Raw genomic sequence first — 27,940 nt, 5'->3', positions numbered from 1 at the left:
TGAATAAGAAACAAAAAAGCTTGTCATTTTGTTGTTGTTCTGCAAAAGTTTCCTCTTAGCCTGCAATGATCTTGCATGTAGGTTGTTTTGGATACAGCTACACTTCAAAAATCTACAAATCACGTTCACCTCAACGTCTATGGTGATGGTTACGGCTCCTCATGAAGATGTATTAAAGAATTTTTTTTTTTTTTTATTTAAGTTTAACGAAAAGTTAAAAATACAAAAACAATACAAAAAAAAAAAAAAAAGAAATACAAAAACACATACATAGAAAACTGATTGTAAATTAGCTAACTATAAAGCTAAATAATTAATGTATACATTAGTTGTCGTTCACATTGGCCTAAATGTAACATCTAATGATTTACATGTATGTTGTATCATGTATCTCTGACATTGATATTGTATGTATCGGTCATCAAAATGACAATAGCGTTACCAAGTATGTGGCCACGAGATGGCGCTACATTCATTTTAGAACAAAACCAAAGCAAATCCTTTCTGCTTTAACGCAACAGAAGCGCAAAAAATCCTCATTATTCACTAGGATAGTGATTCTCCTTGACAACACGAACGTTTGTTTTCGTCCTCCCTACAAACTGCTGAGGGTTTTATTGATGAATTATGGTATTATTGATGAATCTACAAAGCCAGCATCATAACCTACATAATGGCAAAGCTTAACAACGCGTCTGAAATCAACATGTCATGCGTTTTGTTGGGGTTATAGTGAAGTACTGTTGCGCTCTTGTGGATGTAACGTGAGTTTCAAACGCTCTCTGTGAACTGCTGAGAAACTGGCTGTATTTAGGGAACTCCACGCGTCCATGGAGGCGGCGCTTATCGGAGTTCACTAACCAGAGCCAGAGACAGTTTCAGCCCGGAGCAGTCATTCTGCTTTTGACTCAACGCTAAACAGTTGATTTCGATACGATTTACAACTGGTTAGTAATTATATTATGGGTCGTTTTTTAAAATCGTTTCGTCCAGTGATTTTTGTCCTGGCTTCCATATGAAAACTGCTCATCGACGTAAGTATTTAACTGTCTCTATTCAAATTTTCACTTACGGCATTGAAAACAACAGGCGACTACTTTCGATTAAAGAGAAAAGATGATAGTCATTTCGCTAAATATTGTCAGTAGCTTTTAAAGAGCATTTTCCTTGATTATGTGAATGGTGCCAGTGGGGTCCCAGGGACCTTACACCTGGATATAATGGATCTCTTCAAGGTAACTAACTCTCCAGGGAATGTGTTTGCTTTTCAGCAAAGACTGTAGCCTTCCCACAGTGCTGCCCCTGTATTGGTTTTAAGGTAAGTTATGATGTAGTTTCTAATGTTTACTTGGTCTAGTGTTTGTCTGAGCAGTCTAGGTGTAATTTCCCCCTGTTTTATACCCCAGGTTCCTCTGGACAGCTTCAGTCCCCTCAGAGATGCTGAGCCAAAGCACATACATTGAGAAGGACTTCCAAGCACCAGATTAAAAGAAACACATCTCCCTGTATTCATCTACCTCTGTCTTCAAACATCCAAAGTTCAGTCTTAAAAGAATGGCTTTTTTAATAAAAAAGAAGAAGTTTAAGTTTCAGATACACTTCACCCTGGAGGAGCTCACGGCTGTGCCGTTCGTGAACGGAATGCTCTTCTGCAAAATCAGACTGTTGGATGGTGGAGACTTTTCCATTTCTTCATCTAGGTAAGATTTGGGATTGTACTGGGCCTAACACAAAAGTTGCCAGGGTCACCGTGGTTTCTGTCAAATAAAATAGTTGCTAGGGCAGTAAAACTGTGGTAACTTTTTATTAGACTCCACTGTTATAAATATATATATATTTTGGGGTAAACTGTGCTTATGATTGTTAATGAATGGTTATCTGTTGAAAAATTATCTATAGCCTTAAGATGGTTGGAAGGACATTATTGTTGTATATCATTCTAGATTCTGCTGTTGTCTTTGGTGTAAGTTTCATGAGGAACACTTGTTCAGACCTTGGGTTTTTACTCAGCCCGCGCTGCAGCTCTGAACAATTTTTGAGTCCATTTAAAATGCTCTTAGAAGACCACACAGGTTGCTTTGGGGGTCTCTTGAACAGGTCTCACATCAAAAGACATTTTTAAGGGTCAGGGTCAAAACACTATCCCATTCTTTACATTGTTTACCCAGGTAAAAGGATTTGCTCTTTTAATCATTGCACACAGACAGCCTGAATTGTGCAATCACGCCCATTTTCATGATTTCGTTTGCTCGTGACTAATTCTAAACACATTCCTGCACTTTGACTGTGGTTTAAGATGATAGCACACAGATGTCAGTGGTATGGTTTATAAATAGAGGCTTAAGCCCTTAGTAGGGTAAACTCACAGTTGAGCAGGTCTGATCAGACACAGCCTAATTAGAACAATAAAGGTGCATTAGTAAATCTGTAAACTAGTAGTAAATTAGTGAGTGAATCAGCAGTCTTATGTGTTGACCAATGGGTTATAATTCCAATATGTGAATGCCATAAAGACTCATGCATTAATCTTGCACCAGATGTGTTTAATGCATCATTTCATCACTTTAAAATGTTTTACCTTATTCTGGATTCAAAACAGTTTTGCAGCCATCTGATATAGATATGTCACAATTTGAGATAATTGATAACTATATATACACACACACATAGAGATAGATAGAAAGATATAATAATTTTTATTCAGCAAAGATGCATTAAAGAGTTAGTTCACCCAAAAATTCTGTCATTTATTACTCACCCTCATGGCGTTCCACACCCGTAAGACCTTCATTAATCTTCGGAACACAAATTAAGATATGTTTGTTGAAATCCGATGGCTCAGTGAGGCCTCCATAGCCAGCAATGACATTTCCTCTCTCAAGATCCATTAATGTACTAAAAACATATTTAAATCAGTTCATGTGAGTACAGTGGTTCAATATTAATATTATAAAGCTACAAGAATATTTTTGGTGCGCCAAAAAAACCCAAAATAACGACTTATATAGTGATGGCCGATTTCAAAACACTGCTTCAGGAAGATTTGGAGCGTTATGAATCAGTGTGTCGAATCAGCGGTTCAGAGCGCCAAAGTCACGTGATTTCAGCAGTTTGGCGGTTTGACACGCGATTCGAATCATGATTCGATACGCTGATTCATTACGCTCCGAAGCAAAAATATCTTAATTTGTGTTCCGAAGATTAATGAAGGTCTTATGGGTGTAAAACGGCACGAGGGTGAGTAATTAATGACAGAATTTTCATTTTTGGGTGAACTAACCCTTTAAGTTGATGAAAAGTGACTGTAAAGACTTTACTTTTACATTTTTATGAAATATCTTTATTTGAAAAATGCTGTTCTTGTGAACATTATATTCAAATAAATAAATAATCCTCAAAAATGTATTGCGGACCACCTTCCGCCCCCCTAGCGACGGCCCACAGAGCACGAGAAACAGTAACTCTAGAGGCCAAAAATGTGTTAGTCTGTTTGAAGTTCTCTTGTGTTGTGAAGTTGTTTTTAGTGGCATATGACTGGGGGTGGTATATTGTGTGGGCGCATTGACTTGCTAGCGGTGCCAGGCACAGTGAGTGCTCTCGTTCTAGTGCACTGAGATGCCCTCCGCATTCATTCTGCACAATGCCTTGTGTATCTGATGTAAGGAGGCAGAAGAGGGTTATGTCATGAATGTCCCAACACCATCATTCCTCAGATGGACTGATATAGAGATTAGATTGGCTAAATAGTATGAACAGAGTGTGTGGTAATCTCTAGAGAGAGAAATTGAAAAGAAAAAAAACCAAGACGGGGACAATGATAGGAAGTGGAATGCAAGATGGATAGAGGAGTAATGCACGAAGGAGAAAAAGAGGGTGAGAGAGAAAGCGAAAAACAGGACAGAGACTTCAGTGATAGTCCCAACAGAGAGCCGTTTGTCTGAGTAAGCCACGGTCCTGTTTCCCTCTGCCCTCCTCCCCTCGCTCATTCTTTTCTTTCACTCTCTCACGTTTCTTCATCCTTCTGTCCTCTTTATCAGTGTGGATTGAGTTCATAGAGAGCTTGATTGACAGGAGTAAGCTCTCAGAGTGATGACAGACCAATAGCAGTAATATCAATGTGGAAAATCTTGCCGGTTTAATCTGATCTCAGACTCGTTCATCAGCTTTTCCACTGTTCAGGTTTGCATTTGAAATGGAAGAAATCAGATCAACGTGATGATAAAAAATCCTGGGGTGGATGATGAGGATGTAGACACAGAAATCATTAGTTTCCAGAGGTGTCCTGGCTTGCTGAGCGGACAGAGGGCGGTGAAGCTTGAAGGAAGAGAGGGTGCTGATAGGGGTGCTTTTAATGGTTGGTCTGCATAGAGCCGGGCACATGCAGTTAAAGGTCTCATTTAGACATTCACAGTCATGATACGTGAACTACATCAATTTATGCAAACCATTATCACTGCCTTTGGCTGGCCATCTTTTTTTTTTTCATGCTTCCTGTTTGTGATTAGCACCTGAACCTTAAAAGAGCTTGTTGAAAGATTCTAGTCTGATTTATATCGTTCTTGTTGCTGATTTTCTTTAGGTGTATCATTATTGTGGTAGAGGTTATACAGCAGCAGTGGTTGCTAAGGAAACTGTTGTGCGAGTCTGTGTGTGTTTATGTGTGTGTGCTCTAGTCTCTCCATTGATGTGAGTTTTTGATGAAATTGCTCTGTAATTGTAATCATTACAGGGATGCTCATCTCTCTTCCTTCCTGTTCTGTTCCTCTGTCTTCCATAGACGATAAATACTCAAGCAGCCATGCACATTTGATTACTTAAAGGTTTATTTCTGCACAAGAATTAAAGGGTTAGTTCACCCAAAAATGAAAATTGTCCCATCCTTTACTCACCCCCAAGCCATCCTAGGTGTATATGTCTTTCTTCTTTCAGTCAAACACAATCGGGGTTTTATTAAAAAATATTTGGGCTCTTCCAAGCTTCATAATGGAAGTGAATAGTAACTGAGGATTTGAAGCCCAAAAAAATCATAAAAGTAATCCATACATGGGGTTAATAAAGGCCTTCTGAAGTGAAACAATGCATTTTTGCAGTATAATATATATATATATATATATATATATATATATATATATATAAACTATATAGACTATAATCACTAGCTTCTGGTAATGTCTGCCCGTGCATTCATGAGAGAGTCGAGTTTCAGCGTATGACGGAGGATGTTGGAGTAGCATAAGCTTAGGTGAAAGTAGACACCTCTCCTGATTCAAACAATTAGGGCTGGGCAACAAACTCAAGCTCCGACATTTCTCTTTAAAAAATCTAATTTTAGACATCTAATTAGAGCTTCCGCATTCGTCAATACGTCATGCATCAGGTCAAAGTTCACTCTTCTGCCAGAATCGACTCACATACGGAAGTCAGTGATTCTAGTTTAAAAAGTTATAAATATGGATATTTTCTTACAAAAACACATCACTTCAGAAGGCCGTTATTAACCCCCTGGAGCCGTATGGATTACTTTTATGATGGATCAGTGTGCTTTTTTGGGCTTCAAAATCTCGGTTACTATTCACTCCCATTATAAAGCTTGGAAGAGCCAGAATATTTTTTAATATAACTCAGATTGTGAAATTCATATACACCTAGGATGGCTTGAGGGTGAGTAAATTATGGGATGATTTTTGGATGAACTAACCCGTTAAGGCCCATTCCCACCAAAGACAATAACTATAAAGTTTTAATAATTATTTTAATTCTGTGCATCCTATAGGTCATTCAGTCAGAGCATTTTGGGATTTTTGGGCTTATTGGCAATGACCAATAGGGCTGGGTATTGACACAAATTTCACGGTTTGATTTGATTTCGATTCAAGTCCGATTTCAATAAATGCTGTTCTTTTGAACTTTCTCTTCATCGAAGAATCACGGTTTCTGCAAAAATTAGTAATGAATAAATGTTTCTTGAGCATCAAATCAGCTTTGCCGTCACAGGAATAACTTGCATTTTAAAAAGTATTAAAACAGAAAACACTGATTTTAAATTGTAATAAATGCAGCCTTGGTGAGCGCAAGAGACTTCTATAAAAAACATGTAAAAAATCTTACAGACTCTAAAACTTTTTTGTATAGCTACCTGTATATGACCTTATTGTGTTCTTACCTGACTTAAGCTCAATTTTTACATTAAATGTGAGTATTATATAATATCCAGTTTTAATGTGCCATTTGAAGTAATGCATGTTTATGCAGTTTTGTTGTTTTAGTGCATAGTGGTGGGATTTTTTTACTTATCAAAACTGTGCCATGGCAAGAAAAAGGTTGGGGAAACACTGGTCTAGATATCAGCTTTGGCCACTGTAAAATTATCATTGACCACTACTTTATAAAGATGTTTTTGTTTTATATTTAATCTTTTGGTGCTGATTGACGTTCTTAAATGAACAAAGCGAAAGCTGCAGAAAGAAAGAGGATCCAGTTTCTCTGCTCACTGTGTTATTGGGACCATGTCGGCTTTGACAAATCGAGCAGAACCTCATTCTTTAGATTCCACTGGTAGAGTTACACCCCGAAACACACACACAGAGCATGCTAATGAACAATGTGAGATTATGAAAACAAATCATTCTCTTTTTCATTATTTAGAACTCATTCATGTGCATTCGTGGCAGTTTGTGTTTTAGTATCTTAGCAACAGGGTATCAAATGAAACCTTTGAGAATGTGGCACTTTAGGTATACAGCATGCACACAAACAACACACATCCACAATGACTGCAATGCCCATGCACCTTTAAGGAGCATGTAAATTAAGATGAAAGGTAGTGAATGGTTTCCACACCTTTTTGTAAATAATCTTTTCTGGTTAAATCAAAACTAGAGCCCCAATAGTCAGAGGATTTTAGGCTGTAATTCGTTAATGGTGCTTTTATTAGTGTTTGTAACTTACAGATAAGTCTTTCTCTGGCTGTTTTTCTGGCTTTCTCATTACATTCTCAGACACATTAATGTCAGTATTATATTACTACCTTATATTATACGTCTTATCTGAGACTCCAGACGCAGTTGATTCTTACACATACAGCATAATGATAATGAGGTGCTTATCTCTATCCCACTCTATCCCAACAACAACACATTATGTCTGCAGTCTAAAGGTTCATGCTCAATTTTTTGTTGTGTCTGTTTTGAATTACAATCATGAATGGTGATTTTTTTTTTTTTTTTTTTTTTTTTTCCCCCACCTGCTTGTCCTATTTTGTCTTTTCATGGACATAAAGTGGTCCTGTATCGGGGTGTCTCAGAGTTCAGAAGTTCTTTTGGTCACTATACACACCATAAGGTTGCTAGTTCAGTTCCTGGCATGCGCCGCCAACAAGCGGGCAGAGGAACAAGGGTCTTATCCCGGACAGGCCGCCGTGTTATTGGGCTACAATGGCTCAATGAGATTAACAGCTGAGACTCAGCGGTGCACCTGCTCTCAGCGGGGACAGACTGAGGCTTCTAAACTGCCTCCTGTAAACACTTCATGAAACAGATTGCTGTGAACCAAACAGATGTAGATAAACTGTTGGGTTGTCTTAAAACTGGACTTCGCACTGTCTTCCCTCCTTTAGACATCAGCTACTGTTTTACAGAGATCCTTTAGTCAATTATTAGTGGTGATTGCTGTTATACTTCTAAACTTTGGCACGTAACTCATTCCTTATCTGCTATTAAATTATATTTGAAATTGTGTATTTTGTTTCTGTGCTATTTTCAAAGCAATTGGTCTTATAATTTTCCCTTTCAGATGATAAAGCTGGTAAAAAAGAAACTTCAACTAGCATTGAGTATGTTTACAGTACAGCAATATGCTGATAACTATCAAAAACCTGCTTATTCTAAAAATGAAAGAATACCGGCGTGATATTAAATGTACTGTACTGTAAAAGCAAAATACAATGGCAGAGATCTGCCAATCTCTAACAGAAACATCCCCACTTCTCTTTTCATGATGATAAGACGATTGCATTAGTACCACAGGGATATTTTTTGTTACAGTAGCAACACTAAACGTTTCCTGTAGCTCAAACAGTAGAGCATGAAGTTAGCAATGGCAAGACCACGAGTTTGATTTACAGCGATTGCATGTACCTGATAAAATGTATATATGCAATGCAAGTCACATTGGATAAAAATGTCAGCCAAAAGCATTAATGTAAATGTAAAAGTGCAAAAATGTATACACTACCGTTGAATGGTTTGGGGTCTGTTACACATTACAATTTAAAAGAACTGTTTTCTATTTTGAAATTCACCCAAAAATAAAAAAATCTGTCATTAATTACTCACCCTCATGTCGTTCCAAACCCATAAGACTTTCATACATCTTTGGAACACAAATGAAGATGTTTTTGATGAAATCTGAGAGATTTCTGTCCCTCCGTTGATAGATACACCACTGACACTTTGACGCTTCAAAAAGTTCATAAAGAGATCATAAAACTAATCCATATGAATGAGTGGTTTAGTCCCAATTTTTTTTAAAGAGACACGATCGCTTTGTATGATGAACAGATATAATTTAGGGTATTATCCACATATAAACATTGATCAGCGAACATAAACAGAAGCTTAAACGTACATGATTGAAGCATAAGAACAAACCTCATTGGTTCTTGCGGAAGCTCAATTGTGCTGCGTAACACACGAGAATGAACCTCATTGGTTCTCGCATGTCAGAGCTTCTGTTTCTGTTTACCACAACTGATGTGTGAGTTGATGTTGTTTATATGTGAATAAAAGCCTAAATTCAATCCGTTCATTATATAAAGTGATCGTATCTCTTCAGAAAATTTGGACTAAACTGCTTAATTCATATGGATTATTTTTACGATCGCTTTAGTAACTTTTTGAAGCGTCAAAGTGGTAGTTGGGTCAAGAACACTCTTGTGGGAAAATATGGAATAAAGGGGAAGACGGATAAAAAGTGAGCGCCATCTGGAAGTGAGTTTCACACAGAAGTAGGTTAAATGTAGTCCTGGGGGAACAGAAGGGTGGAGGGACAGAGGGAATGAGGACAAGCTTTACTTCACAAAACATGACTGGCCCTTTTGCGTCTGTTACAAGAAATAGTTTTAGATGTAGTTTGCTTGTTTTGCCACAAACCTTATTTCTCATATTGTATATATTGTTGCAGTATTATACAGATCTGTTTAAATATATGTATTTGTGTTACGCTCTCACAGCTTTTTCACAGCTGTGTCACATGCTCCCTGGTTTTGCATAGTCACAGGTTTCCAGGGTCAAAGCTCAGTTGCCGGATGTGTAGTAGGGTTTCACGGACAACAGAGCTAGGAATGTCCACTTGATTTACCTCTCTCCCCTTTACACGTTCCTCCTTTTCTCACAACACTATATGCAAACACTCCAGTGCAGACGACAGTGTTTCTTGACAGTTTTAATAAACACATCTCCTCCACCTCAAATCTTCAGTCAGCCTCTTTAAAATGTTTCTCAAAATGGTGTAGACTAAGCTGTATTATCAGCACAAGTAACAGACATTATCTCTGGCGTACGTCCACACCTGTTACAGTTACCATATTTAAATTACAAGCCTTGATATTGTGTAGCCTACTATTATGAAAATATAGCCACACCAACCTTTTTTTTTTTTTTTGTAAGCTTAGGGCAAAACATGTACAATACATACAGTCCTGAACAGGGCGAAATATGATATTGTTACCTTTCTGGTGATTCTAGTACATTCTTTGTTCATTTTCAGCGTCAGACTCTTTATATCAGTGTACTTTCATGGCCATTTTGTTGCAGTACAGTCTGGGACTAATACTGTCTGATAGATTTGGGTTATATTAAATGAACATGTGCTTTGTTATGCTTGCACCATCAAAACACAGCACTGGCATCTGGATACTTCATTACATACACCAAACCTAAGTCAAAGCTTTTGTTCAGGGAGAACCTACCACAGAAAAAAGAAAACTCCTCAGATGAATAATGACTGACATTAAGCTGGCTGTAATGTTCCACCAGTACTTTATTATTTCGGTTTCTGTTGGCATAAATTACACATTCAAACATTCAAGAGAAGGAATTACTTTGCGCCCTGCTGCCCTTACATTTTGTTCTTCATTCAAATTGTAGTCTGTTTAGACTTGTCTTTTCTCTCCCTCCAACCATGTTTTTTGTGGTTTGCCTCTGCATGTTAAGAGGCTAATCACTGTGCTTTATCTTCTGCTCACTTTTCAATCCCATTCCTGTCCACTTCAGATGTATTTGCTGTCATACACACCATCTGCACTCTGATTGCAATCTCAGAGCAGTAAATCTGTTGTGCCTCTCAGAATTTGGGCTCTCATTTAAAGACAAGCTTGGAGAGCTTGTGAGATCAAAGGTCAAATTCTTTTTAAGGCATAAAATTGGCTACTGCTCTTTAGTGGTGAATTTATCCCAGCCCCCTTCCTCAAGTTCTGCATCGGATAAAAGATATATGTGTATATATATAATATTATTTCCCCCCCATTATGACATATATCTGAGTGAAACAGTTAACAGGAGTTGAATTTGTCCTTTGGAAATTTATTGGATCATTGGGATGATGCCTTTTGCACGGGGGAGGGAAGGTTAATGTAGCACATAAATGAAAAATAAATAATCATGTGCACAAATAAATTGTTTATAATAAACTGTCAATTTTTATTTCATTGTGACTTTAATCAATTAGTGCATTAGTAGAGTATACATGGAGTATATTACAATGGCAGTATGTGGAAATGTAATTGGTCATCAACACCTTGGTTAGATATTATATATGTAATGTTACAAATCTTTAATTTCCCTAGCCTTTTTTACGTAAATGTTAAGCATATCCTTGCACATATAAGCCTAACCATGTTAGGCTGTTTAGCATTCCTCAAAACACACACAGATTTGTACATTTCTGTAATTATTGAAGCATTTAGCCCATTGGCTACATGGAGAATTTTATTTTTAGTTTAGTCTTGCCTGTTTTATGAAGAATGCCTGACATAGAAAAGACGAGCAGCTGAATAAGGAAAACACAACTGGCACTCCTCAATTCCTAGAGTTAAAACCACTTAGATCTATATTTAATGCTATACTATACATTATATGTACAGCGTATTATAATTAAATCTCTCTACAATTTAATATAATTTACAAATCATCTCTCTGAGGTCATTTTATACCACTTGACATGAGTTTACACTCTAAACAGGCTCGCATTAACAACCGGCAGAAGAATTCTTTGCTTGATCAGTAACAACAACAATGCCTTCTGACTTACAAAAAGCTCCACAATTTCCCAGAACTATGAAGGGTAGCTGGGAATAATCAACCAATGACTTAAAGTACAAATGGTTTGTATCTGTCGATCCCACAGCAGTGTTCTTCTGGAAGCTGTGTCAGACTGTCGACAGTACTGCTTCTCCAACCACAAACATGTGACAGAGAGAAGGAAAGAAGGGAAAATTGGCCTATATATGTTGATGGCAATAAAATGTGACTAACATCAGGAGACACTGTACATGCTGGTCTGCCTGGGTGCTATAAAAATCAGGAGTTGATTTCAAAGAGTTTTTTTGTCTTAAGCATTTTTTTTCCATCAGTCTTGATGACTTTGTTTTCAGTGGATCTTATATTTGTTTGTTTTTATGTGACCAGAGCTCCCACAGCAGGAGCATTTCATATTGTTTGGCTGTTCGCACAACAGTTTTTGGCAATATATCATCCTCATAAAGAGTGAGCTGGGTTTTCTCATCTGCATTGGTCTGTGTTTCTGGCTCTTCGCTGAGGGTCTGGCCCGTCCCATGTGTCCTGATCCATTCCAGTGGAATGAGAGATGATTAAATTCGGAGAGAGCCTGGAGCCTATGAGAGCAATTCTCCATGTTTGACCTCCAGACATTAGCTCACAGCTGAAAGAGCAATGCTTAATTGTTTACTTATTGATAAGTGTTTAATCATGCTTTTTAAAGCCAATTGGTGTCTCTATCTATGTCACCAAACCTCCTCCACACCAACCATTCCAATAACTGACCTTCTGAACGCTTTTAATCAGTGGTCAATTAAAATGAGGTTTTGTTGGCAAATGTAGTCCACAGGGTCCACTTACAGCATTGAAGAGGCTCTGATTTCAAAACCCAATGATTAGGGTATCTGTTCCAGAGAGATTTGAACAGTGAATCACACTGCACACGGGTGGTTACGTGTGTAAAGTGCATGTAGGACTGGTCTCCAGCCATTCCTGTGCCTTTTATGCAACAGCTAACAATGATAATGTCAAGAGGCCCCCGGCTGTTATTTGCATACCTTATCAGAGAGGAAAAGAGCCAGGTTATGATCCAGTGTTCAGTGTGTGAGTGTCTTTTTGGCTATTTCTGTGGTTGCGTGTCTATGGATTTCTGCCCCTGACTAAAGATTTTCCTAGTCGACTGTTAGTCATTCATTTAAGCCATTAGTCGATTATTTGGTGGAAAAAGTGTTTGTCCACATTGTCGGGGAGAAGTGAGCTCTGTGTCTTGCTCACAATGAAGCTGGCCTTTGAGAAGATGGACTCCGATGGCGTGGATGCGGAAGTTAAGTTAAACATGTCGAGCGGTACTAATTTAGCTTCCACACTCCGCATGAACACTTGGATATGTGTCTAATATTAGCGCACATTTATCTAGGTTTACGTTAGAGTGACGACCAAGTAAATTGGCTAACGTTAGACTACTACTTACATGTTTTAAATAATAAGCCATGTTTGAGGTTGCACGTCACCTTTTCCCACAGTTCCCACAGTACTTTAGATTTTCTGACCGACATATTGCCCGCATGGACCAGCCATGACTTCGTGAATTAATTAAAATTTAGCCAACCAAGCCTTTTCTCATCGACCAATGTTTAGTCGACTATTAGGGGGCAGCTCTAGTAGTCTGTTGATGTAGTGAAATCACTGACAGACAGCAGTGGCAACAGGCACTTCGTCACCTTTTGTCGGCTCAGTGTTACCCCTGTTGCCCTTGGTCGGTGCTTTTGCTTGTTTGTCAGGTCGTGGTACTGTATGTCTGAGAAGTGACGTACTGTAATCTGGTGATTGTCCGTGTTGGTTGGCGTCTGTCATTATAGTGTGAATTGGTTCCAAAATATGCATGCAGATATTGGTTGTTCTAAAACTTAATGCGAATATAAATCATTTTAGTCAGGTTCTAAGGAGGCATCACATCTCTCTGTCCCAGAATGCTATCCAGGATCAGATTATCCATCTTTTGTGCTGGTTTTTCAAAGCAAAATTGGATTGGATCACCCTGATCCAGATACACACTTTTTCAGATGACCAAATCTGGATTACTTGTGCTCTACGGAGCCCCTAAAAGGACATGGTGATAGAAAGAATATGAGATGGGAAAAAGAAAAAAAAAACATTTCAATGCTGTTGCATTCTCTCAGAAAAATTCCACATATAGCTTCACCCGAGAAACTTTGCATTTGCTCGCAAAGAACTTTTGACTGGTTCATCTCTTATGATTGTGGCAATGTAGTTTACAAACAATGATTAAAAAACACTTTGAATTAAATATAATAATTTTGTTAGATATTTACAGCTGTTTGAGGATTATTTTATTGCACCAAAATCTCTTTTTTACTTTACAGTAGGTTACCGAAAGGCTAAATATGTAGCCTAATGTCTACTTCTAATTTATTACTTTAAAAGTTAACTAATCAAGAGCAAAATAAAGAATATGTGTGTATTACATGATACAAATGTTGTGTTTTTTGACCAGTTTTAAAGTTTTATTACATTTTTGTTCTTGAAATCCACCCTTCTGATGGGATCAGTATAATCCAGATTTTTTGGATCAAAGGTATCCCAATCTTACTAAAAAATTTTGAACAACACAAGCTGATGATTTTATCCAGATCAAAACCAAGACTGGATTTTGTGATCTAATCTGATTTCAGAATTCTTTTTTCATTTTGAACAACCCATTTTCAAGATTTGATCCAATCTGATAGCCGAAATCCGATCAGATTACTTGTGAACAACTGGCGCATGAGGTGGTGCATGAGGTGAGAGAAATGTTGACTTAAAAAAACTTGAATCTTCAAATAAAAGTATCAATAAAAATAGTTCCATGTAACTACAAATTAATTAATTTAACCCAATATTTGTGCATCATGTTCTTTTATGTTTAATAAAGTATTGTGCTGTTAGCTTAGCAACATGCTCATTAAAGTCACCATGAAATGTAAATTGAGGGTTCTTATTTTTTATAAAATATAGCAGTGTTTTATTATAAATTAGTCATCCATGCACTTTTTTTTTATTATTATTATTATTATTTTTTATTAATGTGCCCTTGTAATCTTTAATTGTGTTGCTTTGTTTGTAGATTGTCACAAATCATTGAATTGGAAGGCAGTAGGCAGCTCACTAAGGTTTTGGACCAGAGCTTCTGTCTCCATCATCTTCTCCAAGGTTAATTTTAATGAGAGCTGTCAACAGCTTTTCAGCACGCATCCGTATTTGGAGATTTTTATTTTTTTTTTATTCACCATAATTATAGAAATCTGCATTTGAATTGGTAGTTTTTACTCTTTGTTCAGGTAAAGGGTTTAGCCACTGATTAAGTCCTATTAGTTTTGCCTTTCACATGGTTAATTAAATTCCTGAGACCCTTGATTCAGTTGAGCAGCCCTGGTAACAGTAATCCGTTAATAAATCAACGAACACACTTGTGTGTGTTTTTGAATTAGTTCTGTTATGACAGAAGGTTGATAAAGTTCAATGCAAAAGTAAGTTCAGCTGTTTGCATTAATGTATTCACATTTGCTCTCCATAAACGTCCATGAACTGCTTTCTTTTTCACCTCAATGTGAATGGATTGTTTATCAAATTCAAGATGGATTTGAGTTCCACCTACGCAGCCCCAATAAATTCTCCATTTGGCAGATCAATCTGTCAATATGATAAAATCTTTGCACCCTCAGGCAGGACGATTAATCCTTTTTTGTATGACTGAAGGCTTAGACATTAGTTAGAACTTGTTTAAGATCACTGGGCTTCTAGAAAGAGTAGATATGTTTTAGGTTGTCGCTCCTAAACCTCAAATGGTATTGAATGGCAGCATTGAGAGAGAAGTTTCTGGTAGCTGTGTGTCACTGCCTGGACCTGTGAGATGTCAACATCACAGGAATCTCTGAGAGCTGGATTGCATTACAAAACCACCATTCTCTACTTGGCCCCCATCCCCTACCGCAGTTACACCCCAATCTCAGCAATGAGAGCTTATTACATAATGCAATAAAAAAGCAGATCCCTCTGTTTGACTAAATCGGTAGATTTATTTAATCTTGTTTGTGTGTGTGGGGTCCAGGTGAACCTTACATTTTGGGTACCTAGAGCCCAAAGCTTGTGAACAGTAGTGTGCACGGAAGCCCTGTTCAGATCCAGAGATAGAACTATAGTTTTCCTGAAGGAGATTAGGTTTCAAAAACATAGTTTGTGATTTTAATCCCATCCTAATCAAAAAAAGTTTAAAATTATGGAGAAAATTACCTACTATTTTCAGTTCAACTCAAAGTGCTTCTGAGAAATCTGATCCTGTTGGGTATACAGTTTTTATTTTTCCTAAACAGTAGTGCTCCTCATTTATTTTGACCTTTGTCAAAATAAAAGCAAAAGCTTCTGAGTAAAATAACATTTGGCAGTTCAAGCACGGTTGCCATCCCATCTGACAGAGAAATCAAAATCAGTAAGATAGTCAGTACAGCAGCAGAAGCATCAGATCCTCTCTTTAATCAGTTCCTTACCTCAATTTTATACATAGTATTATAATAAATATAAAATGTTTTTTTGTTGTTTCACCGAGTTTCATGATGCATCCTACAATCACATGACCTTCCGTAACGCCCACATCCAGACAATAGACACTTCACCTAGTACAACAATTTTCTGATCCAGATGTTTGTGTGGATCTACAGGAGAATGGGGTTCAACACCAGTCCTGGAACTGTCTGTCTAAACAGATGGGCTCAGATTAATTCTTGGGTTGGAATTTAGGCTACAGTTGAGTCTGCTGAAAGGGCACAACCAATAATACACGTTATTCAGATGAATTTGAAAAGCTGTCCTTGTATTGACTTCAAAGGGAAAAGATGTAAAGACATCAGGGAGATTTCAGAACAAACTATTGGTTTAGAAAGCTAATTCTACTGCTGTCACCAAATTGGATGAGGCTAACATTGGAATGTGATCACACTCAATCAAGTGTGTTTTATTTCTTCTGCGCTAGTCTTTGTTTAAAACAAATGCAACAACATAGACAATCTTCTGGCTCAGCAGAGTGTTTGTAGAGGGAGGTGAAAAGTCACAGTGTTTGCAAGGAATGATCTTAGCATTGCAGAAGATTGATGCTCTTGCTGGAACATCTGGAATGCTGTTATTGTGTTTATGCCAAGACAATGTCATACCTCACCCTTACACACAGTTAGAGGTTTATAGTCCATAAGGGTATGAAGAAAAATGTAAAAAATAAAATAAAGATGAATAACCTGCAAAAGTCCCCTTATGAAAGACATGGTATGATATTTACATACAGTTCAAAAGTTTTTGGTCAGTAAAGTAATAGTTTTATTCAGCAAGTCTGCATTACATTGATCAAAAGGGACAGTAAAGAAATTAATAATGTTACAAAAATACTACGTCAAATAAATGGTGTTCTTCTGAACTTTCTGAAAAAATGTATCATGTTTCCAGAAATATTTATAAGCAGCTCGACTATTTTCAACATTGATAATAAGAAATGTTTCTTGAGCACCAAATCAGCATGGTAGAATGATTTCTGAAGACTATAGTAATGGCTGCTGAAAATTCAGCTTTGCCATCACAGGAATAAATTTTAAAATCTATTAGAATAGAAAGCTGTTATTTTAAAGGGGTCATGAAATGGAAATTCAATAAATACCTACTCCAAGTTTCATACCTCAAAGCTAACTCCCCAGTTTAAAATACAAATGTTTGTTTTCCACTCTTTTAAAATGCCAGGATTTAGTAGAAGTAGCTTTCTTTCACTTAAGAAGAGTTGTGCACTTTTAAGCACTTTTTATTTTAATATATCTCTTTACATAAATATTTTTTTCTTCTTAAAAACTATAATTTTGTCATCCGGGCTTTCCAATAGGTTGCACGTGAGGGTAAAAAAAGTAGCGTCCTTCCACTTAAAGAGTTAATACAATGGCGTTGGTATTGGTTGCTAAAAAGGGTACTACTTCGCCTATATGGCAATTTTTACATTAGTTATATTCTCAATTTAATTTACAGAGCAATTCCTGCAAAGATTTTAGGTTAACTATAGTCTATAGAAGAGACTAGGATTAGTGTGTGTATTTTTTTACAGTCTATGGTGTCAACTCGCAAGCGGGGCGGGGGCGGGAGCGGGGTTATCACGATGGTGTCTCTCCATCGTGATGTCGGTCAGCCATCACGATGGACGAATCATAAAATCATAAGCTAACCTCCAGAAACATAATATAAAGATCTGAAAATGCATTTCATGACCCCTTTGATTGTAATATTATTTCACAATATTACTGTTTTTATTGTATTTTTGATCAAATAAATAGTCTTGTTGAGAATAAGACTTTTTTTAAATTCTTACAGACTCCTCACATTTGATCAGTAGTGTTTAATAAAAAAAGATCTTTTTATCCAGCATTCCATTTTTTTTTTTTTTTTTTTTTCAAGGAAGAGCCTATGGTCTGTCAAAAATTAAACGACATTCCAGTAAACACAATTTTTGCTTGTTTTTTTCTGTGGTATTTTAATTTTTCAAGATTTGACTCCCTCTACGATCCATATTTGGCCCACAGGCCGTGTGTTTGACACAGCTGAACTAGATGCTCCACTAAGCTAATGAGCTCTGCAGGGTGATGAAATATAGATATCAGCCACTCCAGTGCCTCACATCGCTTTCTCTCTGAGTTTTTCAACATGATGGAGAGAACCATGAATAATTCATTAGGGTTGATAATCTTGAGTCGGTCACGTTTTAAGATACAGCACGTGTCTGTATCCCACATGCTGCTACAAAACAGACAGTTTTTGGAATGTTGCACTCAATTTTCAGCGGCAATGAACCCCAGCCACTGCTAATAAAGCAAGTAGTGGGGTCTCATCGACCTGCGGACAGACAACTTTACATAAAAACAAAAACTGACATGTCATGGGCCTGTAAAATGTTTTTCACCTCTTTAAATCTCAAGTTAGGTCCTAACCAAGTGCGTCTCGATAAAAAGACAAGTGAGAAAAGTGAAATGTTTTCCTTGTGAAATCTCATTGGTCCATATTCCAGCTCCACCACATTAAAGTCAGCATGAAACGGAGGTTATGATAGTCTTTTCTTCCCTTGTGTGACCGTATCAGGTTGTCACATTGCTCTTAGAAATAGTCTCAGTCTCATTAGAGCTCCCCCAGAGCTCTGCGCTTCCATATATGGAGAGTGTGTGAGTATATCTTCTCAATACATCTGTCTTTTGTGCTCAATATAGACCCTAGTGGTGAGCTCACCTTGCAAATTATCCCCACACATCCACGTCACATCCATTGTTCTTTTCAGGAGCCAACATTACCTCAGTTCAACTTAATAACGTGTATATTATCTTGTTTATTTTTCCTTTGCATTGTCCTCATCCCATATGCTCTGTTATTTTCTCTCCCACTCTACTATAGGTGTGTGTCTGTATTTTGTGGATGCATGTGAGCGTACATGTGCATGTGACTATTGTGTATGACTCATATTTTCATTTCTCTCTCCATCTTGATTCCCTCCTTCGTCATTCCTGTTCTCCTCGGTCCAGATGAGGAATGCATCTGCTACCTCTCTGATCTCTGTTACAGATTTTACACAGATGTGCTTAAGTATGAACGTCCTTTTACATGTAGTTAAAGGGGACATATCATGGAAAGCAGGATTCTTTTTGCTCTTTTTGTATAAAAGTGTTCAATGTATGCAAGTTTTGTGAGTGAACACAAAAGCATTGTGAAAAATATAATTTTTCCTCCCAGCTCGTTTTTTCCCCATCACCATGTCTTTCAGGGGCTTTGTAGATCGCCCATGTCGACATTTCAACATAAATATAAAGAGATTATCCAGTCTTAACAGAGTTCACTTACATATTAACATTTATGACTTAAAGTTGCAGTAGCAAAAACAGCCTGTTTAATTCTAGGGGTCAGAGAGAGGGTGGGAAGACATGATGACGGTAATAATGACGGTTTTGCTGCCAAAAACTTTCACTAACATTATAATTGGACTTCAGGGAAACACAAAATGAAGAAACTGTAGATGGATCTTTTAACCTCTCTATTATAAGAGCACAAAATCCCAGTGTTTACTGAATAATGATGCGCAAAAGTACATGGTTTCAAAACCATCTTGCCAGAATGACTAATCGACCAATCCTCCTTAAAGGAGCCTTGTATAATTTTTGGGTTTCAGGTTCACCTAACACACATCAGATGTGTGTCTTGGAGGGAGCTTTGTGTTCAAAAACAGTTAAACTAACAATGTTGCGTGTTAAAAAATGCAAAACTTGTGGCATGACACACTGTTATAGCTGTAAGCTATTATTTACGTTATGTTTACATTTATGTGCTCTTCACATGCAGATGTCTATGACTTCCTCTGTCATGTCTCGTCATGTCAACAGTCAGCCTGTTTGCACCTGTCTGCATTTGAAGTGTTTACTGAAGTTTTTACAAGTTTGAAATCCAAGAGAGGCTAAAATAAGCAGAGAGAGAGAGAGAGAGGTGTGTGTGTTTGCTCTGTTTCTGTTTGCTTTAAGTTGAATGTCTCTCATTGACATTCACACGAGTGAGCTTTAGTGTAATCAGCTATCCCTCATGAGTGGCAGATGAGTGGTTTGACAGAGGAACCAGAAGTCCAGGTTATGTAAGAATGACTCTTCCTGTAGTGACACAGCACACCTGTGGGAAGGGCCTTACATAACAGTGGAGACTAACTGTACGTTTACTGTGTGTGTGTGTGTGTGTGTGTGTGTGTGTGTGTAAGAGAGGGAGCAAATAAAGATCAATCTGAAGAGAGATACAGGGGATTTTATTAAAATGACTTTCTCTTGAAGACTTGGTTTCATTACTTTACAGCCGCATAACTCACAATTCATAGTTTTTTTTTTTTTATATTTGTGCAGAAATTTACACACCACCATTTAAAAATTTGGGCTTGGTAAGATTTTGTAATGTTTTTAAAGAGGTCTCTTAATACTCACCAAGGCTACATTTATTGGATAAAAAATACAGTAAAGTAGTAGTATTGTGAAATATTATTACAGTTTAAAATAACTTTTCTATTTTAATATATTTTAATTTAAAATGTAATTTATTCTTATGGCAAAGCTATATTTTCAGCAGTCATTACTCCAGTCTTCAGTGTCATGTGATCCTTCATAAATCATTCTAATATTTAGCTCAAAAAAAAAAAAAAAAAAAAAAAAATATATATATATATATATAAATGTTGAAAACAGGTGTGTTGCTTAATGTTTTTGTGGAAGCTGTGATACATTTTTAAGGATTCTTTGAATAATAGAAAGTTCAAAAGAACAGCATTAATTTGAAATGGAAATCATTCGTAACAACTTAAACATTTTTCATTTTTCAATTTAATGTGTCCTTGCTAAATAAAAGTATTGAATCTTACTGACCCCAAGCTCTTGAATGGTAGTGTGCACTTACTTTTGAAATGCACTAAGACAAATAAATTAGCTGTGTTCTCATTGTTTACTTTCACACATGTACATACCAAGCAATGCAATGTTATTTCCTCTCTAAAGTTCATTACACATGTCCACATGTGGGACAAAGAATATTTTGCCTGGGCATGTTCCAGATATTGCAGTTGTATTAAGTGGTTTATGAATTTTATGATGTGTTATGATCCAAAGTAGCACCCTAAAGCTAAAGGGATCAAGACTACTGATCAACAGTGTCTTCGTATTGTCTTTGCTTTCTCTTTCTTTCTGTTTACTGTCAAGGTCAGTTTAAAATTGCACAGCCCTGCTTTTTTAATACATCATCATAAACTAGGCAAGTTATGTGTTTGTCATCTGCTTAACACTTTCCCAGCCAGTTAGCTGCAGTTTGCACCTTTAGTTACACAAGCAAAAGTGGTTTAAAATAGCAAAAAGTATTACTAAAGCAGCAATCCTTTTGTATAATATGTATTTGAGGTTAACATTTTTTTTAATTTAACTCTTTTTTTTAATTTTTTGAAGAACTTGTGAGTGCTTCTTGCCTGTGCATTAGCACACATGCACATATACATTCTCAGTTACTGTTAATGTGATGCTGTGCAGTTGCTAAGATGTTCTGTGTGATTGTTCCAATTCAAAATAGCCCACACCAAATCTGTATGATATTGAAGTCTTCATAGCTTGGGGCCCTCCTTCAGTGTATATCTATGTAGCTGCATCCCAATTCAGAGGCTTCATCCTTCAAAGGCCGCATTTGAAGGCTGTCCCAATTCGAAGGCTCCTTCAAATGCGGCCTCGAAATGCAACCTTCATTTTCCGGGCAATGAAGGATACAACAAATTGATCCTTCACAACCTTTTCATTACACACTGACAGGATTTTTTTTTTTGATAGAAATTTTGTGTGTATTTATCATACATACACCTTTGGAAATTGTTAGTCTAGTTGCTTAGAAATGCAAACCTCTCCTCATCTGAACAATTAGGTATCATTCAAGCTAGGTTAGCTGGTTAGGGTTTGTTAAAATCCCTAACCCCAAGTATGAGCAATAGTAATGTTATGAATATGATTATCTGTAGTGTGCTTTAAAGTCCTCAATGTCTCTAGAAAGCCCATTAAAAAAAGAGGAGGTTGTAGAGGAACTGCAAGTGTGTGACCTAAAAGAGCATCGTCTAAAATAAAAGCCATGAAACCAGACCCTTAACACCCGATACTGATGACACTGATGATTTCACATCTTTATAACAAGAGCAACCTAATCATTGTTTTGGCATTGAGGTGTGAGTCCAGAGAGTACCCATCCTTGTTTATTAAACTCTAATGAGGTCTATGAGGGTTTACACATTAATGAGCTTGCTATCATTTGATTACAATTACGACCAAGGAGGGTCACATAATTAGATCCTATGATATTTTGGCATTTATCAATCTTGAAATAAAGTCAGTTGTTAATCATTATACCACAGTCTCACATGTCTCAGATATTGTTTATAGCAGACCTTTTATCAGCATTGATGTGTGTGTGTTTGTAATTTATGAGGACACAAATCCGTATAATGACATGGGTATTACACTGGTATTACGACGTAAACATGAAATATGAGGACATTTCATGAGTCCTCATATTTAAAATAGCTTTAAAAACATACAAAACAATGTTTTATTAAAAATGTAAAAATGCAGAATGTTTTCTGTGATGGGTAGGTTTAGGAGTAGGAGTAGTGTAGGGGGACAGAATATACAGTTTGTACAGTATAAAAACTATTACGCCTATGGAATGTCCTCACTAAGATTGCAAAACAAACCTGTGTGTGTATATATTTGGACAGTCACACTGGAGCATCCAAGGGTTTACTGCCGACCTCAAGGGCACAGCAGTAATAGCTCACAAATCTTTCTTCATGTGGTTCATACCTACCAGTTGTGATGCTTAGCCACTTTGTCACACCATCCATCCCATTATGTTTTAATACAGCAATAGTGTATCAGTAGAGTAAATTATTGAGTTACCCAGCAAGCTGAGTTGGCTGGCTAATTTCTTTCTTTTTTCAAATTTGTAAAAAGTAGTGATAAAAAGACATTGCTTCATAATGAAAAAGTACCTACTTTGTCACCTATTTGTGAAAGAATGGAAGTTTAATCAGCTTTGCTCACGTCACAGATGTCATTAAGGTAGTTGTTACAGTAAATTTAAATTTCTTCATTGTGGCACAAGTGACTTGGCAGACATTTATTGCTTGCCAGGTTACTCATACAACAGATTATGTTTCCCATCTGATATGTTGTTAGTGACAACAGCTTTGTAGTAGCTCTTTTGAGCAGGACTGTGTGTGTGTGTGTGTGTGTGTGTGTGTGTAGTTTAATGGGTCCATGTGGAACCTAAGCTCCAATCTGCATTTGTTCTGTGAATCAGGGCCGTTCTGAGTCACCCTGAGTAAATATCATCTGAGAATATCTTGGACACTTAACAGTCCTTATCTGTTTTTGTTGGTTCTTGTATGTGACAGTGAGTGAGTACTGTCATTTAATCATTTGACTCAGTGGCTGATTGTTATGTGTTTTGCCCTATGTAGATTGACGCCATGCAGAGACACATTGTTTTTTATCCATCTTCTGTTAGATGTTCACCGGGGTTATGTGCCTTTCAGAACTGAATTAAGAATGCCTTTTAAATTCTAGGCGTTAGGCTATATAAAAAGAACAAAGAAGCAAATTACAAATAGTAAATTTAAAAAAAAAATTTTAGAAAAAAAATTTTTTTTCAGATACAGTAGGTTTATTTAACATGTATAAAATGATTTAACATCTTTTGTTTTTTGATTAACATTAATGACAGACAGGTATTTAATTTGGGCTGCTGAATGCATGGACGTAATATACTGACACACATCCAGTTTTTACCCACCTGTTTACGTCCACTTAAGCCATAACCGGCTGTATTCACGCAAGATACTCCACACGATGGGCATTTTGCCATCTGTGTGTGTGTATTTGACCATTCAGGCGCAAGGAGAACTGATCGCGCTTCTGTTGTGTGTCATTCAGCATGATTCCGCCTATCCCGCCTTCACTAACAGCAAGTTAATCGATAAAGAATTGTGATTGAATTGTAATTTTATGATACGACGAGCTTGGCTACCTTTCATTTGGCTGAAGGCTGAAATTATATTCAACCCGCCAAAGTGGCTAGTGGGAGTGGCTGTCTTACCCGCCACAGCAGGTGTTAATGTCAAGCCCTGAGAGATATATATATATATATATATTATATAATATAATATGTGTATGTGTATATACTTATATTTATTTGTTTATATATATTAATTTATGTGCTTAATGAATAGGACAACCATTATAGTCCTTTCGTTTAGTAATAACCTTTATTTTATATTGTTTTCAAAGAACAGCAGTTTCAAGGTCTGACTATGTGTAATTTATGTTGTAGAACAAAATTTCAAAGTCTTTTCAGGTAATAACAACCACAGACATTCTTAGTCATACATTTTAAACTGCTTTTCTATAAACCCATTAGGAATTCCAGAGGAAGCCCATGGCCTTCCGAATTGTCCTACAACTTAATGTCATGACTGAATAATGCTAAAGTTTTGTCCAGTCATGCTTTGCCACAGTGTTTTCGTGAACTGCCAGTTGTGTGTATGACAATAGACCGAACTTGAAGGTACAGGATGTAAAATGTCAAGAAGATTGTAACATTCAGCTAATCTGTGAACTCTTCGTGATTTCATCATACCTCATTATATTGCAAAGTTAATTTTTAATCGTCCATGCTTTGTTCTTTAAATAAAATGTAATATTCTGCTGTCCTCTGATCTTCAGACCACCAGTAAAGTCTTGATGTGATCTTTGCGTCATCCTCCAGCTGTGAGCTGACAGGTGTTTGGGTGTTTCAGAGGAACTTGTGAATGTCTGATGTTGCTCAGAGAACAGGAAGGAAACACTTTCTCACTCAGCTGAACAAAGCCATAGGATGTTACTCAGACTCTGAAAGAACTTCGAGCCAGGGGCTGTAGCTCCGAACATGTGTGTCTGTCATGTGTTGTGAGTTTGGAAGTCTTGCTCAGCTTCACTGTGCAATATGAGCTAAAGAGCCTGATTAGTTTGGGTTCACAATTTGCTTTGAAATGGGACAAATTTTTTAGTCTTTTTAGTCTGGGATGCAAGTCTATCATTCTTATCAGACATATCTAGCTGAGTCAAACGTGACCTGTAGCCCATCAGCAGTTGGTGTGTGTGTGGTACTGGTGGAGGGCCGACCTGTTCAGGGTCACACTCGGGTAATGGATGTGCCGTTATCCGCTCTCATTTTCCCTTGCACGCTGGCGGATATCAGGGACAGATGCCTTGGCAACAAGCCCAGGATAAATAAAGGACTGGAGGAGGCCATCAAATCTGCCTCCAGGCACTGTACAATATGAAGGATAACAGTGTGGAAACCTTAGTCAGAGAACTTAAGACTTAATCTAAGACAGACACAACAGTGCTTGGTTTTGTGATTGCAGTCTCCATATTAGAGGCTAAATAATGTTCCTACAGAATTTAGTTGGAATAGCAGAAAATTGAAAATCATGAAAAAAGACTTCTCAGGTAAACCTACAGAAGATCTACTTTTCTCATTTTTGCAGAGTATATAAAATATAGATGAGATAAAATATATTTGATATAGTTTATACACTTTAAAATAAGGTCTCATATGTTAACTTAAATTATAGTTAATGCATTAAGTAAGATGAACTAACAATAAGCAACATGTTTTTTTTCAGTTTTTTTGTTTTTACAGAATATAACCTTTGTTAATGTTACTTAATAAAAATATTCATGTTCATGTTAGTTTACATTGTATTAACTCATGTTAATAAATACAACTTTTGATCTTAAAGATGTATTAGTAAATGTTGAGATTATCATAGTTAAGAATAATAAATGCTGTGGAAGTATTGTTCATATTAGTTCAACTAATGTAGTTAACTAATGTTAACAAATTAAACCTTACTATAAAGTGTTACTGTTTACTTGTTATGTCTGTTACATCTTTTATCTATTTGTAGTGTCTTTGTGCATGCATATTCATGTTTACCAACAAAATTCAATCCGAAAAGTGAGTTTGAGATATGGAGAACGTGATTAATATTTTTTACAAAAGTATTTTTGAGACAAATCTAACTCATGAAAAAGGCCTGCATAACATCATGTGTAAATATTTTTTGTTTAAAGGGTTAGTTCACCCAAAAATGAAAATTCTGTCATTAATTACTCACCCTCGTGCCGTTTTACACCCGTAAGACCTTCGTTGATCTTCGGAACACAAATTAAGATATTTTTGTTTAAATCCGATGGCTCCGTGAGGCCTACATAGAGAGCAATGACATTTCCTCTCTCAAGATCCATAAAGGTACTAAAAACATATTTAAATCAGTTCTTGTGAGTACAGTGGTTCAATATTAATATTATAAAGCGACGAGAATATTTTTGGTGCGCCAAAAAAAACAAAATAACGACTTATTTAGTGATGGCCGATTTCAAAACACTGCTTCAGGAAGATTCGGAGCGTAATGAATCAGCGTGTCGAACCATGATTCGGATCGCGTGTCAAACCATGATTCGGATCGCGTGTCAAACCGCCAAACTGCTGAAATCACGTGACTTTGGTGCTCCAAACTGCGGATTCAACACGCTGATTCATAATGCTCCGAAACTTCCTGAAGCAGTGTTTTGAAATCATCACTAAATAATTCGTTATTTTGGTTTTTTTGGCGCACCAAAAATATTCTCGTCGCTTTATAATATTAATATTGAACCACTGTACTCACATGAACTGATTTAAATATGTTTTTAGTACCTTTATGGATCTTGAGAGAGGAAATGTCATTGCTCCCTATGTAGGCCTCACGGAGCCATCGGATTTGAACAAAAATATCTCAATTAGCGTTCCGAAGATTAACGAAGGTCTTACCGGTCTGGAACGGCATGAGCGTGAGTAATAAATGACAGAATTTTCATTTTTGGGTGAACTAACCCTTTAATTTTTATGGATCCAAATGCAATAGGAATGCAATGCAAATACTCAGTCATGTATGCATTTTGACATTATATGTTTTGATATAATAATGGAATTTTTGATTTGTACATTTAATTCATGGGATTATTAAATAATAACTCTATGCATTATTATATTTGTTCATAAATAAGCACCAGCAACAACATACTACTTGCATCTAACTTTAACTTTTCACTTCAGAATTAACACAATATTTTGTAAAGTACAAATTTAAAAGAATATTTCCTGTTAACGAATATGGAAAACAAAACAAAAAAACTTTTTGATATGCAGCCTTTGGGGAGAGTTTATGAAAGTGGTGGGGATGTAAAAAAGTGGTGCAATGCAAACAAGCTGCAGGAATGGAGGATGATAAGGAACATAACAGAAAGTGAAGGGAGAACATACTGACCCACTTTCATCAAAGAGGTCTACAGAGATGAAAGGATGAGAATAACGTTTCCTTTGGCATTTCATACTGTACAGTCTCTTTTACAGCATCTACTGCCACAGTCTAGCTTTATTTGTGACTGAAAGCTCAGCTGGGTTCTAATCTGAATCTTTAACATTCTCGTTTCCTGTACAAAGTCCTGTTATTTCACACAGATGGGCCATTGTGGTTAAGAGTGATGAGTTCCAGTGAACAGATGTACAAAACTTTTCGCCATCAATGACCAGACTTTCACAATGATCTCTGACCCTGTGAACTTTCTGAAAAGCTCATCAAAACTGACTGTGTTGTTCATTTGTTAATCATCATAGAGTTCATTGGGTTATTTGTTTTATCTGTGGTCTTCTCCGTAATATTCCACTGGCTGGCTTATAAAGATGGACTAAGATTTATAATGATGTTGAAAACTCATTCTCTGTCTGTGTCTCTCTACAGGCAAGAGGTTCAGGAGAACTGTGTTCGCTGGCGAAAGAAGTACTCCTTTGTGTGTAAGATGAGTGCCAGTCCTGCCACGGGGGTCCTGGACCCCTGCATTTGCCGAGTGTCTGTGCGTAAGGTTAGTCTCATTCACACACACAGATCTCATCTTAGACCAGTAACACTCTCAACAATAACTCTGCAAAAATAATAATAATGGCTCATTTTAATCTGAAGTGATGGT

The 27,940-nt window shown here is 36.9% G+C and overlaps 1 protein-coding gene across 4 annotated transcripts in view; it reads left to right on the top strand.

Annotated features, from left to right (window-relative positions):
* The first annotated feature begins 572 nt into the window (after window positions 1-572).
* The window catches only part of eeig1b (estrogen-induced osteoclastogenesis regulator 1b), a 38,428-nt gene continuing 11,060 nt past the window's right edge, over window positions 573-27,940 (top strand). The window contains exons 1-4 of one of the 4 annotated variants that reach the window (XM_051893305.1): window positions 573-1,034; window positions 1,272-1,318; window positions 1,407-1,700; window positions 27,715-27,835. In XM_051893305.1, coding sequence (XP_051749265.1) covers window positions 1,555-1,700; window positions 27,715-27,835 — 267 coding nt within the window. In that variant the 5' untranslated portion in view covers window positions 573-1,034; window positions 1,272-1,318; window positions 1,407-1,554. The remainder of the gene's footprint in view (window positions 1,035-1,271; window positions 1,319-1,406; window positions 1,701-27,714; window positions 27,836-27,940) is intronic. The other 3 variants (XM_051893304.1, XM_051893307.1, XM_051893306.1) reach the window with 3 other exon arrangements.

The sequence above is a fragment of the Ctenopharyngodon idella genome, chromosome 5 (assembly GCF_019924925.1).
Source record: "Ctenopharyngodon idella isolate HZGC_01 chromosome 5, HZGC01, whole genome shotgun sequence".
Taxonomy (NCBI): Eukaryota; Metazoa; Chordata; class Actinopteri; order Cypriniformes; family Xenocyprididae; genus Ctenopharyngodon; species Ctenopharyngodon idella.
Note: the sequence above shows the minus strand (reverse complement) of the source record. Positions and strands in the feature narration are given on the sequence as shown.